The sequence below is a fragment of the Coptis chinensis genome, unplaced genomic scaffold, assembly GCF_015680905.1.
Source record: "Coptis chinensis isolate HL-2020 unplaced genomic scaffold, ASM1568090v1 utg2560_pilon_pilon, whole genome shotgun sequence".
Taxonomy (NCBI): domain Eukaryota; kingdom Viridiplantae; phylum Streptophyta; class Magnoliopsida; order Ranunculales; family Ranunculaceae; genus Coptis; species Coptis chinensis.
Window position 1 is genome coordinate 35021 of NW_028238131.1, and position 14433 is coordinate 49453.

The following is a 14433-nucleotide window of genomic DNA, read 5'->3' on the forward strand; positions in this document are numbered from 1 at the left end:
CCACAAACAAATCAGTCAATGGACCTAATGGCAGAGACAGAGACCTTTTGATATCGTTCATTGGACATTGCGTGTTCAAAAGCTGTGGCAAGAACTATTTCTTAACCTTTTATTTTTTAACTGATTCTGTATGTTACATTCAAACTAGAGAGATTAAACCATGGCTTCCAATCAGTTATGGTGCACACCAACAAAATAGAACCGTAGAAACTACAAGGTTCAAAAAGGAGCTGGACTGTAAAATATTCAGTTACCAAGTTTCCAACTGTGTTGAACAAGGAGCATGTTATTCTCCTTGGTCTTACTAAAGCAAAGTGTTCAGCAGATAGCTTTTTCAATTAGGTAAATTGTTATAGTCACACTTACTACCAGTATTTCCAAACTGACATAATCTAGTCTTGAATTTCATCATTCTTACTCAAAATTGGAGTCACCAAAACTGTTCACCTACCTTAAGGCTGTTTGACTACAAATACAAAGTTATACTTTGATATAAAAAATCGAACAATTCTTTTTGCTTTAAAATACTAACAGTATTTGACATTTTCTTCTCTTGGCTTTTGACTTCTGGCTTCTCATACAAGTAAATTCTCATCTATCTCACCTCATGTTGAAATTTAGACAAAGTGACATTCTTTTGTAGCACGTAATGCCCCTTCCTTGTTTTCGTACATAGTAAGGCCTATAGTATCGATATCTAACATCAAATCGGACCTCTGATTATTTATATATAAATTTTGCCAAAAGGCTTGGCAAAATAGAGGATATAAATAGGCACATGTGTACCGGAATAAATTGGAGTATCATCCATTTATGACAACAACAACCCAAATTAGAGGTTAGCTTATCAAGAATGAAGAGTATTCTTGGAGCATCACTTTAGCTGGTAATAATCATCATCATTGCCAGTCAATTGATTTAACCTTTCTTTTAGTTTATGTATATATATGTGCATTACACTTCTTCAATATTTTGATGTCCTTACCATTGTCTCTCACTATCATGTCAAGTTTACCACCAAACCACTTGCAAACTAAATCACATCCCCCAATTTGAGTAATAACATGGAGAGTAAGCCTCGTTGGCTTCGTCTGGTGCTCCAAAAGGAGATCAACAATAAGATTAATACAATTCCTTTTTCATTGACCACTAAGGAATAGTTTTGACATGATGAATAAAGGGCTTATATGGCACTTTGAATGAAAGCAAAAGGTTTTAAATTACCACGTTTTATGTTAAAGAATAGCAGATGATATTCTACTTTCTAACAACAGAAAAACAAATTAAATATTGTGACAATTAAAAAATTATAGCAGTGTTCTTCAATCACTACATGGAAAGCTACAAAACTGAAAGGAAATGCAACTCTTACAGTCATGGAGTGACCTGCCAAAGTTGTCCAATAGGAAACGACTAGTGTGGTTTTGGTATATATCCATCAACTGCAAAGTTACGAGTTGCAGCTGGCAATGCTAAGCGAATTCTGTCCAGTTCAGGCTTTGCAACCACTTGACATCCCAGCCGAGACCTGCAGAAGGTCAGATAAACAATTAGAACTAGTCTACGGGATGAAGCTCCGGAACAACATCAAAATAAAGAAGCTCACGTCTCTGTAAGACCAAAAGCGAGATCAAGCATGTCATTCTCCTCATCCACAGGATCTTCTAGTTTATTGTAGTAGTCAATATCCTACAAAAAAGACTGAGTCAACTACCCGCCTTATTTCATGAAGGTCTTAGAAGCTAGAACTACCATTGTTTATCAATGTTTAAGAACACAAAACCCTACACAGAATCTAATGAAGATGGCATTTCCAATAACATACCATCACAATCACATGGCATGTGGAACATGCTAGTGAGCCTTCACATGCTCCTGTAATCAAATTAGAGGGAAAAAAAATTTACACTGTCAAAAGCAAGAAAATATTTAAATTTTTAGAAACAAAAGGAAAATACAATTAGAGGCGACTACAATGACTAGTTAAGATAATATTGTTCTTTGCAAAGAATAATGTTAGAAGGATATAATGGAGATTTAAACTGGCAGATGCAACAGTTTAACAAAATCCACACTTTAATTAAAAACAATTCAAAGAAAACCTAAAAGTCTCTCTTTTATTCATAACAAATTCATAAACAGCAACTTAAACCCTAAATTACAAGCCCTCTTATTTATACTAGTTGAAACCAAAGAAACCCAATTAAATATGGCACATGGCAAATAACTATTTAAAATAAAATCAACAGCTAAAAGAAATGGGTGCCTAATGAATGCGACTCATGGGCTTGACTCAAATTCAATTCCTTTTTTGTCAATCTTGACTCAACTCGTTGTCCACATCATAATCACTCTCATATCTTGAACAACATCTGAATTTCTAATAAAAAAACAAATGATTCCATCTTAAATAGACAAACTCTCCGATACTTGCCTTCAAGTTCAATATCGTTTTCATGGGCAGCTTCTAGCATTGACATGGCAATCGGGACTTTGATACGCCTCTCGTCTCCATCCTTGTCAACAAATGTCACAGATATCCTGCTCAGTTACGAAAACAACCATTATAAACAGGAGGAGTATGTGACAAAATAATGAAACCAAGAAACAATGTGACGCTCCATATCACCAATAAGATATTTCAAAAAAAAATATTGTAAAGCTCATAAGTTTTATTTTGTTCAGTTTTGACACTTTCGGTTCCTTAACACAACAGTCCGTTGAGCTTCTTAAGAGATTGCAGAAAGTTATGGACAATAACGTAATAACAGCTGGTAGCAACGAATTTGTATTTAAAAGAATAGGATTTGCTATTCATAAAGGACTTGCGGCGCAACTTGTTGCACAATTGTCTTAATTATTTGTAAAACTCATTATCAATAAAATTTCCACTTGATTAAAAAAAAAAAAAAAAAACTCTACTTATACAATTATGAAGTGTACTTAAATGGTTGTGTTCCCTCGTCAGGTTGAACACAATATCTAAATCACAATCTGATTTGAATAGTTGAAGATGTTTACTCCTAGCAGTGGTTGCAACATTGATAATTCTCATTTTCTTATTAGCACTAACTATGTCAAGGTTCCCAATACACGCTTAATCAGTTTGATGGAGGAATGTCCTAAGGAAACTAGTAACTAGTTACATGCCAAAGAAATTAATGCTATAATTTTGTAGAAATTTAAGTTTCTAAGGAAAAGTTAAAAGCACGAAGAAGAACTATCTAGATGAACTACTTCAAGCGCCCAGAGCTACTTAATGTAGTTTCCGATCCCAATGAAAGGAACAGGAATCACTCTCGGGACTGGTTATGGGTTGTACAGCGGAAGCAAAAATATTTGAAGAACAAATACTTGATAAACTGAAAGAAACAGGGTGGAAGCTGAAAGCAAGAGTCTACAAAACATGTTCACATACTGCTGGTCCATATGTTAAGAAGGTGACAAAATAACTGTAAAAAAGCCTGGAGCAGACAAGTTATATGGCACCCATCAACCTTGCCCAACGCTGAAAGGTCTGAAAATGTGATAGACTTCAAACTTCAGTTTGATCAGGGAAGTACATAAAATAATTACCAAAGAATGTGCTAGCCTCCTAATTATAAATTTGTCATGATTTATCAATTGTGACTACCCGATAGAACTCTGATGAAATCCTTAAAAGCCAATGGCTAAGTGGGAACTGGTAAAAATTGACAAACGAAGCCTGTAGAGTTTATTATCTGAACTTGTAATTACATTATGAAGATGATGGAATTCAATTACAAGTCTCTATAGAAATAGGCCAACACAAAGGTCATATCAGCTCAATTATGAATACAAATGTCAGCTCAGAAACTTGTAAGGGTATATTGATGAACATAAAGTAACTCATGATAGTTAATGTGAAGAGCAAGAACTCACTTTTCTTCCTGTTGATTCTCCCCACTAGCATTATCAAGAGTGGAAGAAAAAAAATGGTGATGATCCTAAAAAGACAATGAGAAGATAGACAACTCAAACACATATACTAAAAATGTCAAACATCAAATTCCATCAATATATGACGAACCAGAGATTGTAAACGGCCAATGTATGGTACTCGGAAATAGTCTTGTTTGGCCGTTATAGGACTTAATCTACCTGCTCAAATGCAAAACTACTTGAATACATATTTCAAATTATTAACTAAAAATATTCAGATAGAAAGTGAAGAATTAAATACCTTTTGTTAGCTCCCTAACCATTAAAGATCCAACTTGTGTAAGTTTAGATTTTAACATAATAACAACTTAACCTGCACACACAAAAAAATATATATATATATATTACGAAAATTTCTTGTTATAAGTGGGGAAAAAAAACCAAAACTTGGGAATTGGGATTTGTAGTTATCAAATGGGTCAAATCTTTTTATTGGGCTTTTAAGTTTTACGCCCGAAACATTACTATGGAGAGCAAATAGAAAAGAATAGTGAAAAAGATATTACGATGGAGAGGAACTCAGCAGCATGTGCTATGGAATGGAGCATTGAACTCGAAAAAGGCCTTAGATCAAACAAACCAGGTGAGCTTCATTATATATAAAAATATATCTTTTTTAGTTTTTAGAATGTGGAGTGACATTGTCTTTATACCATTTTAGGCCGACGTATTGAGGCCATAACACAGATTGGACAAAGAATTGAGCAGTGGAGTAAGGAGGGTAGCTCGACGATGGTCATATCGAACATTTATGGTCTAGTTCCGGGGGAGGACAGGCTGTTTGCAAATGCGGTTCTTCTTCGTCTTGCAGATGCATTTAAGTATGGAGACAAACATACCCGGCTATGTATCCTAAAAACTTTTCTTTTAGAAAGAAGCCAACGTAAGAAGGGTAAGAAATATGTAGGTCTTCTGGCTAAGGAGAGGATTGCAAATTATGAACAACTTCTTAAAAGAGTGAAGATAGTTTTCGACAAAGGGGATGTTGAATCCAGAGCAATTACTTTACGCTTACTTGGTTGTTGGTCTCATTTTGCAAAAGACAGTGCTGAAATACGCCACATGGTCTTGTCCAGTTTAGAATCGTGCCATGTTTTGGAGGTATTGTTACTATCTCATGCAAGAGATTTATGGCTTTTAGAGTAGCAGACGTTAACACGAAACAGTAGAAGTAAAAAACGTTGAGTTTGCATATTCCGTTTCAAATATAAGTAAATTACGAGATGCATGATACTGAGAAATACATCTTGGTGTGCTATTTCGTTCGAATTTGTTGATTCTATTCTTCTTTATTCATCAATGGTATCTGCATTAGAGTAATCTACTTTTAGTTGAGTTGAAATTCATTATGGTTATTAGAAGTATTTGGCAAGTCCTTGATCACTGCACAATATTGACTAACAACTTTTCTTAATCTATTTGATGTCTATCAGGTAAAAGCATCAATTTTCACTGCGGGCTGCTTTTCTGAGTTGTCCGGGGATTTTGCATATATCCTTTTGGAGGTGCTTATCAACATGGTGTCCTCTTCAAAAACTTCTATAACTGTCAAGCTAGCATGTGTGAAAGCTTTTGCTAAACTGGGAATCTCATTTACCCTTGCAAGCCGAGGTTACAAGGTGATGCACATATTTTACTTCAACTGCTATCTAGTTAACATGCATGAGCACTTCTTTCCATTGTATTATGCAATTCTGATTCCCTCTGGTCCAATCTGCATTGGCCTGACCCTTAATAGTTTTAACTTTCAAGACAATAGTAATAACATATCTTGATTGAGTAGACAGGAAGATTAGAAAAAATGCGTTACTTTTTCTGTACTTTCTTATGTAAAGCAGGGTAAGGTATATTGGTTAGGGTCTGTTTGCTTTAGTCATTCTGTGTAAGGAGACGTACCTGGTTGACGAAATACCTTCTCTAGCAATTTCCCAAACATTGTGGCTTCCTCAACAACAATGCTAGTTGTTACTTTGTGTGTGTGTGTGTGTGTGTGGGGGGGAGGAAATGACAAAGGAATGAACGTATACTAGAAAAAGACTTACTTAAGTGCTTAGATAGTGGGCATAAGCCTTCCAGATTGATCACTAAGGGTTTCACCAGTGACTCTTATTTTTGTTACAGACAGGTAGAAAGCTGCTGCTAAACTCTTCTGAGGAGGAATTCATAGTTGAGATGTTGATGTCACTCTCCAAACTTGCTACTAAGTCATTGTTACTGATTTCTGAACAGGTATCATGTCTGACTTCTCAAGTACATTCTTTTGTACTCTTTTTCCCCCTTTTCATTTTTGTGGATCAGTTGTCAGGTAGATTTAGGCATTTAGCACGTGTATTTAGTGAATTCTAAACGAGGTCAATCAAATTCTGGGCCAATTAGATTTGGTACTGCACGTGGAAAAACGATGTGTACTTTGTAACTTTGTATATTATGTGGATGAGTGGGAGAAACAACAATTGAGGTTGAGGAATACATATAGACATAGTTTAGAAACAGATTTATTTATTTTTATTCTAAATTGATTTTGTGAATGTAGGTTGAGTTGCTCTTATCATTTATTATTCACAATTCTGTTTTGCGCGTGCAAGTGATGGCAATACGGTGTATGCTCTTTCTTTTGGAGGGCGGAGTTTGTCGTTTTCCTGTAGATGTGGGGTTGCTTGCAAGATTGTTCAATGTTCTGGATGGTAATGTTCTTCCAACAGCTGCACAATGTGACGCTCTACGGATATTGCTTAAGGTCATCTTTCTTTTCAGTAACCTTATCTAATTCTTGCTAATAGTACATCTCATCCATTAAGTATTCTTTGAAATTGACAGATCTTCCGGTCCACCCAACCAAGTGTTTATTGCATAGAGATGTCTGAGTTTGTGAAATGGGTGTCCATTGTTGAAAGTGCTACACAGTCTCGAAGTTCATCTAAGAGACTCTTGGCACGCCAACTTCTGGTTGATATCTCTCTCAAATGCAAAGGGGGAGTGGAAACAAATGCTTTGACAGATCTTCCATCCCGAGTACTTTTGTTAGTATTAGATCAGTTAGCACAGCTGGTGAAACCTGTATCAAAGCCTTGTAAGACTGCCTCTGAATTGGCACAGGAATGCCAAAGCTTGCTCAGTTTTTCTCTTTCTGTTGTCGAAGAGTATCCTTCCTTAGGAGTTCTTGCACTGACTAAAATTAGTTCATGTATAGAATCTTTGGTGAATATGGGAAAAGGAGGATTTGGAGAAAACCCAGCTTCGTCTAGTCATGAGGTTGTGCTGTTAGATGGTAAGAAGGATCGTTCTATTACTTCACAATTAGTCTTTTGCATGTATCAATTCGTGGAATGCTGTATTGAAATTCTCAATGAAGCCAGTAGTATTACTGCAGAAGTACATCAGATTGTAAAGCTACTTAGCAAAGTTCTGCACAAAAGCTACTTAGTCAGTGATGATATGTGCACAATACAGTTAATTTTGTTACACTCTCATGTTGTTTGGAGTTACTTTGCAAATGTTGATAAGAAAATCTGCAATGTTGATAATTTGGGTATTTCAGATAATGACTACTGGATTGAGTCTGAAATGATTACCTGTGAGTTTGTGAGGAAGATGATGGCCAGGCCGGATAAGTGGGCAGCGTACAAAGCTGGAAAATGTGCAGCATGTCACGGTTCTTGGTTTGCAGCTGCATTCATATTTAGGCAATTGATAAATAATGTGCAGTCAGACGCTTGTCAGAACTGGTTGAAATCTCTCTCTTTGTTTGCAAAATCAGGAAGCACTGTCATGCTACTCTTCCTTCCAGGACAAGACCAGAGATCAGTAAATAAGTCACATATACACAAAATTTGGACTACGCCATGTGGGTTTTTGGGTAAAAATACTGATGGTGCTTCTTGTAACGCCATTTTGTGGGACTACTGTAGAAGTTCTAATGAAGCTTATGGTGATGTTTGCTCTGCAGTGGAATTGTTGGAAGCTGCTGTCACAACTGATCACACCTTTTTCTTCCAGAGATGGTTCTTGAATTTAAGAGCTAAGTTTCTAGAAATTTTGGTTGTTATACTTAGACTTTTGGATCCGAATCCATGCAAAGAGGAAGATATTCACAACTCTAAGCTAATTGAAGGATGCACCGGTGTGGGACTTTCCAGACCTGCATTAGATGCCATTTCTTTCACTGTAATATCTTTACGGTTAAAGAAGTTGGCTCAAGAACTTGATCTTCTGGCCACATCTTTCATGGACATGGACCCCAAAAGCATTAGAATTATCTTTAGACTTGCACTGAATTGCTCACTACTGGCCTTCTGTACCGGATTTTGTGTGGAGGATTCGAAGAAGTGCTCACATTCAATGCTTATACAAGATTTGGCCAAGCGATTGTGTCATGTAGACAGTGAGATGAGTGCAACTCTGACTCAGCTTTTGACACTCGTTGGGGAGCCAAATAACTGCTTCCATCCACCACCTAGAGTGCCTGTATACAAGGCCAGTCAGGAAGAAAGAATTTTGTTTGATATCTGTAAGTTTGCTCTATCTAAATTTCTTTGCATGCTAGAAGAGGCAAAGGAAACTAAAGCTCAGGGAGTATCATACCAGGAGCCCACTACCAGATTGCAACTTCTTTCTAGTGTACTTGAAAGATGGATGAACATGTCCTTTCAGATACCCAAGTATTTCTTTGAATTGAGGTATGATATGACTACTAATTCTAGCCATTCCTTTCTAATTTTATAGGAAAATATTGCTATTTTTTTATTAAAGGGGAGAAGTATATAATCTGAAAGATTACTGGCTAGTATTAGTAGATGCCATTTAGCTTTCTAAAAGGGAATGGGGATTGCTGTTGTGTATTAGCTTAGGAAAACATGTCGTTGTTGTATTATCACAGTTTACTGAACATTCCCATGACAGCATTCCGTCAATCTTGGATTATTCCACACTCCCACTTATATCTCATAGGCACAAGACGATCTCTATCTCTACCAATTTGTACAAATTTTTATCTGTTAAATTTTAGTTTCTACTTTTAAATTAAATATTTAGTCTCCTTACCAGGAAACTAGGATGAATGATTTGGAATAACTTCTGGACTTGCAAAGACCAAGTCATTCAATTTGATGGACCTTCCATATGGATCTCACAGCTATGCTTAAGATCCAATTGACTTGGTTAGCGCACATGCCGAACAGGTCTATGGTCTGTATCTATAATGAATAGTACAACACCATCTTATTGGACACGTCAAACTTGAGATGTGCACAAATCCAACCAAGTTTGAGATTAAAAAAAAAATGAAATTATCCAATTTTTCTGACTTTCCCTTCACATATCAGGGCAGACTCTGACGAGAGATTATTTCAAAGTATAGACTGTTGTATGTCCCAACGTCCCATACACCATACCCCAGCTTCCATGGATGTTGGAAATAAATATGGGTACTCCAATGCCATTCAAAATTGATATGTATGCTGATCATTTTCATTTATCTTCATTTCATGGTTGAGTGAAATATCTCGAGTGTTATACTGTTATCATAGGAAAAAAAAAAAATGGGGTCTTCCTGTTTGCTTTATATTAATATCTTTTCTTTAGTAACATTACAATGTCAAATGCTATTTGCTTCAGATCTTGCATTGGCGCAGAACTATTTGTCTTCAATGCTGATACCAAAATCCCCAGTAAGTTACTTGTCTTCCCAGGCTTCCACCTCTCACTAAATATCTGCCTACAGTTGAAACATGTCCCACCTAGCCGGGTCACTAAGCTGTACTGTATTTTAGCCTCTAAGCCATCCTATTGGACACCTGGACATGATGGAGAAAGTAAAGGGAAAATGCTGTCAGAATTTAAACCCTGGGACTCTAATGATACAGTGGATCTGAATGAAAAGCTATGGATGTATGTGACAGAAGGTGCAAAGAGAAGTGGCAAAAAGCTTGCGCGGGCTAGCAGTGGAGATCCTTTGGTTTGGTCGTGTGTGAGTTTTGTACTAAATGGACGAGGGCAGGGGTTCTCATCTTGCTTGCTTGATGTTTCTCTGCGTTCCCAGTGGGTTCTTCTGAAATAAAGTGGCATATTTGTTGTATTGATAGTAAAGATTCTTACTGGAATCTCATCCCTTTGAATATGGGTCCTGTATTTAGTGTCAATAGGGATACAGTTGCTGGTTGATTGTTTATGCGATAAAATAAACTGTGTATGCTTGCATAAAAGTTTTGCTCTGTTTGCATCATTCTTTCTTGCTTCTATCACTACACACATAGCGCAACTCAAGCTCAATATCGAGAGGTTTTACATTACACTGACCAAAAAAAACAGAGGAGCATAAAAGAAAGGAACAGAGGTTTTAGCTGTTTATCCTTGTTTTCCACCTTCTAAACTTGGTTAACTCATATACCTTCTAGACTTTGGTACGTTCTTCATTCATTTTGCGCCATTTCGAGGAATGTACTACTCAATGTTTTGATAAATAACAATGGGTGGGTGCGTTTCTTCGAAGCAGGCGGTGGCAGTAACGCCTACTATAGATTACTCTGGTGTGTTTCATGATAATGGGACAGAGTTATCGGTTACATTGCTTCGATATAGAGCTGAATGTGAGAAGAAGAAGGTGGGGGTCAGGGGAGTGGTAGAAGCGAATTTGAAGATTCTAGGAGGGGTAGTTCTAATGGTGGGGGAGATTCATTTAGTTTGAGGTTGGGGAATTTGCAGAAATATGTTGAAGGTGAACAAGTTGCTGCTGGTTGGCCTCCTTGGTTGAGTGCTGTTGCTGGTGAAGCCATTCAAGGATGGATTCCTCTTAGAGCTGATTCTTTTGAGAAATTGGAGAAGGTATAATGTAGTTTACAATTTTTCCTAATTTGGTTTTTACAATTTTATTTGAGTTTTGCTATTGATTTGGAAATGCTTTAAATGCTGCATTGGGCTTTTGTTGTTTCAAGTTTCATAAGAAAAAAAGACTATTTATTTCACCTAATATTCTAACTCAGTGAAATTAAGCTTATTTTGGTTGTTTAATTTTCGGTTAGTTGGTCTAAGAAATTTTTGGTGTAAAAAGCCTCTTATGTTTATATGCAAATTTGTAAATGTGATCAAGTTTTTATATTTACAATATTAAATCTATGGTGTTACACTGTTTCCAGTGATTGTACTATAAAATTACAGTTTATGCTGTCATTCATAAACTTGTGAAAGATTTGCACATATAATTATAGAAGTCAGGTAACTATGGTTTTCTCTATGTTGCTTACCTACTGGTTTGGAAGGTCAAACCTATGTTGAAGAGTTTTCATTTGTAGGAGTAAACTAACTGGAGAAAGATATGGTAGTCTTTTCCACGAGTTTTAAGAAACTGACTAAAATTTTTTCTATGTACAATTTGTGATGTTTATGGGTTTTAGCTGTGTTAGATGTCCTCTTTCTTGGATTTTTACTCAATGTATGATATGCATTTTGCGTAGTATGTCCATATAACAGAAATGACACAGGTTCAGGAGATGTGTTTGGCCAGTGATAATTTCTATTGTACAGAAGATAAAGTTGCTAATGGAAATTTGGTGATGATGATTAGGAGTTATATCACACATGTGATTTAATTATGCTTTCTGTGCTAAACAGGAAATTTTACCTAAAAACATTAAAAAATAAAATAAAATGCATACTTATATGTGTCAGCGACGTATAAAGGCAACTATTCAGTATATCTTCATTCATATCATTTTTGTAGTATTACTGAGCAGGCAATGAGATGCTCGCTTAGAAGACTAGAACCTTACAGTGCCTTTCTTTCTTTTATGCTCTAGCCTACTATTGTTTATAGTTATTTTCCTTAAACTTATGCGTTTGAGTTTTAAGATTTACTTTTCTTTCTTATTTCCTGGTGTCACTAGGTAAGAAAAGCGCTATTTAAAAACCCTTTTTCTCCTCGAAAAGCTATAGCTGTGTCTAGTATCTTATTCTATGTGATTTGTATTTGTAGATTGGACAAGGAACATATAGCAGTGTGTTCCGAGCCAGAGATCTCGATACTGGAAAGATTGTTGCTCTAAAGAAGGTTCGATTCGACAATTTTGACCCAGAGAGTGTGAGGTTTATGGCACGAGAAATAACGATTCTTCACAGATTAGACCATCCAAACATTGTGAAGTTGGAAGGATTAATCACTTCGCGATTATCCTGTAGTGTATACCTTGTATTCGAGTACATGGAGCATGATCTCGCTGGATTAACATCTTCCCCTGACATCAAGTTTACCGAGTCCCAGGTTTGTTATTTGAATATTCAAAAAAATTGATAGAAACATGAAAATATTATGCCATAAATGAGTAGCAGCCTCAAGGTCATCACATGATACTGTCCATGTTCTGTCATATTTGAGTTATGCAAGCATAATGAGCAGGATGTGTTTATATTTGTCTTTTTGTTTTTCAAAATTGCAACCGGTGGAGTTACATATTCAGGATTGATGTAGTTGAACTTTGTTTCCTCTTATTAATTGCAAGTGGTTGTGTTCTTCAATTGAGATCAAGGCCAAATCACCTTGGCACAAATTAAGGTCTAACCTGCCAAATCACCTTGGCACAAATTAAGGTCCAACCTGCTTTTATTTTCTAGGTGAAATGCTATGTGCACCAGTTATTATCTGGAGTTGAGCATTGCCATTCACGGGGTGTAATGCATCGGGACATTAAAGGTTCTAATCTTCTAGTTAACAACGAAGGAGTTCTAAAAATGGCTGACTTTGGACTGGCAAATTTCTTCAGCTCTGGACAAAGGCAACCACTGACTAGTCGAGTTGTGACTCTTTGGTACCGTCCTCCTGAACTCCTCCTTGGGTCTACTGATTATGGAGCAGCCGTTGATTTGTGGAGTGTTGGCTGCGTGTTTGCAGAACTTTTTCAGGGAAAGCCTATCCTTCAAGGAAGAACTGAGGTAATCAACCTGTCCAAATTACACAGTTTATTTAAGTTACAGTTTTCTTCATATTTTTTATCTACCTAATTATGCAGTATTGCCTAATGTGATGCTAGTCATATACTTGAAGGAGTTAGGAAATGGAAATTTGGGATCCATAGTGCAATCCATTTACGCGTGAATGCATCAAACTTCCAAAGATTAGTGATTCTGAACATGACTTGGATCCGGATTTGGTTATGATGGTTCTAGTAATCAGTACAAGGCTGTTAGAATATTGTTTCGTGATAAATTAAACCAATGGCCTGTACATGTGTACACGCTCGGTAAGGATACTGAGTAGAGGAGTAAAGGAAGGTGGTATAATTCTTCGGGAGGTGTGGTGAATGGAGCTCTTCATTGGCTAACTGAGCCGAATGGTGTAGGCAGTTATGTAGATTACTGCTGCAGAATAGTCGCGTTTGATTTGGCAAGTGAAGAGTTTCGAGTGGTTCCATCACCATCTTGTGTTACACCTTGTAAAGTTAACTATGAATTAGTGCAGTTAGGAGGAATCATTATTGTTCTAATGGAAGTCTTGAAATTTGGATGAGGAAGGAGAACTCATATTGGACCAAGGAACACACCATAGAATCTGGTGGAGGCTATAAACCTTTAGCTCTTACCAAAGACTTTGGCGCAGTGGGGTGGTTCTTCTTTCTTATGATCCAAACACCGGAAGTTTAAAGGTCATCAAAGATCAATGGGTTATCATGTTACTTTTGTAATTGTCATTCATCTTAGTTTTACAGCTCTTGATATTTGCTTTTGGGTGGAACTCTAGGAAATATTTAGGAATTCTAATATGGTTTGTTAGAATTATACGGAGAACTCCTTCAAAGCATCTTGAGACCTTCTAAAACACTAAAAACACATTTTTTTAGCCCTGCAACCATATATAAACTGGACTTCGAGACACTTTCAAATATGATAAAAACTAAAAACGGGATTTACTCATTTTTGTTTAAACATGGCTTACTAAGAATAATTAAACCATGAAAGGTTATTTAGGCTTTAGTCCTATTTTTTTATTTTATGTACTTCCCTGATCAAACTAAAGTTTGAAGTCTATCACATTTTCAGACCTTCCAGCGTTGGGCAAGGTTGATGGGTGCCATATAACTTGTCTGCTCCAGGCTTTTTTACAGTTATTTTGTCACCTTCTTAACATATGGACCAGCAGTATGTGAACATGTTTTGTAGACTCTTGCTTTCAGCTTCCACCCTGTTTCTTTCAGTTTATCAAGTATTTGTTCTTCAAATATTTTTGCTTCCGCTGTACAACCCATAACCAGTCCCGAGAGTGATTCCTGTTCCTTTCATTGGGATCGGAAACTACATTAAGTAGCTTTGGACTCTTGAAGTAGTGCTTTTAACTTTTCCTTGGAAACTTAAATTTCTACAAAATTATAGCATTAATTTCTTTGGCATGTAACTAGTTACTAGTTTCCTTAGGACATTCCTCCATCAAACTGATTAAGCGTGTATTGGGAACCATGACATAGTTAGTGCTAATAAGAAAATGAGAAC

At 36.5% G+C, this 14433-nt stretch overlaps 3 protein-coding genes across 3 annotated transcripts; 2 read left to right on the top strand and 1 right to left on the bottom strand.

Moving 5' to 3' along the window:
• Window positions 1-1200: 1200 nt before the first annotated feature.
• Window positions 1201-4345, bottom strand: LOC147473402 (uncharacterized). Its single transcript, XM_086587478.1, has 7 exons — window positions 4205-4345; window positions 4052-4122; window positions 3904-3968; window positions 2435-2541; window positions 1826-1875; window positions 1607-1689; window positions 1201-1528 (listed from the first exon to the last, which is right to left on the bottom strand). Exons 1-7 carry the CDS (start codon window positions 4260-4262, stop codon window positions 1414-1416), a joined length of 549 nt encoding a protein of 182 aa, XP_086443604.1. The 5' UTR covers window positions 4263-4345; the 3' UTR covers window positions 1201-1413.
• Window positions 4346-4417: 72 nt separating this feature from the next.
• Window positions 4418-10163, top strand: LOC147473403 (uncharacterized). The gene is given in 9 exon segments (XM_086587474.1): window positions 4418-4546; window positions 4625-5064; window positions 5397-5582; window positions 6085-6192; window positions 6497-6700; window positions 6781-8639; window positions 9577-9629; window positions 9732-9985; window positions 9988-10163. Coding segments are annotated over 9 exon segments (3315 nt in total). The 5' UTR covers window positions 4418-4470; the 3' UTR covers window positions 10123-10163.
• A 148-nt stretch (window positions 10164-10311) lies between these two features.
• Window positions 10312-13662, top strand: LOC147473404 (protein IMPAIRED IN BABA-INDUCED STERILITY 1-like). Its single transcript, XM_086587479.1, has 4 exons — window positions 10312-10782; window positions 11930-12214; window positions 12565-12882; window positions 12960-13662. Exons 2-4 carry the CDS (start codon window positions 12044-12046, stop codon window positions 12972-12974), a joined length of 504 nt encoding a protein of 167 aa, XP_086443605.1. The 5' UTR covers window positions 10312-10782; window positions 11930-12043; the 3' UTR covers window positions 12975-13662.
• Window positions 13663-14433: the final 771 nt, after the last annotated feature.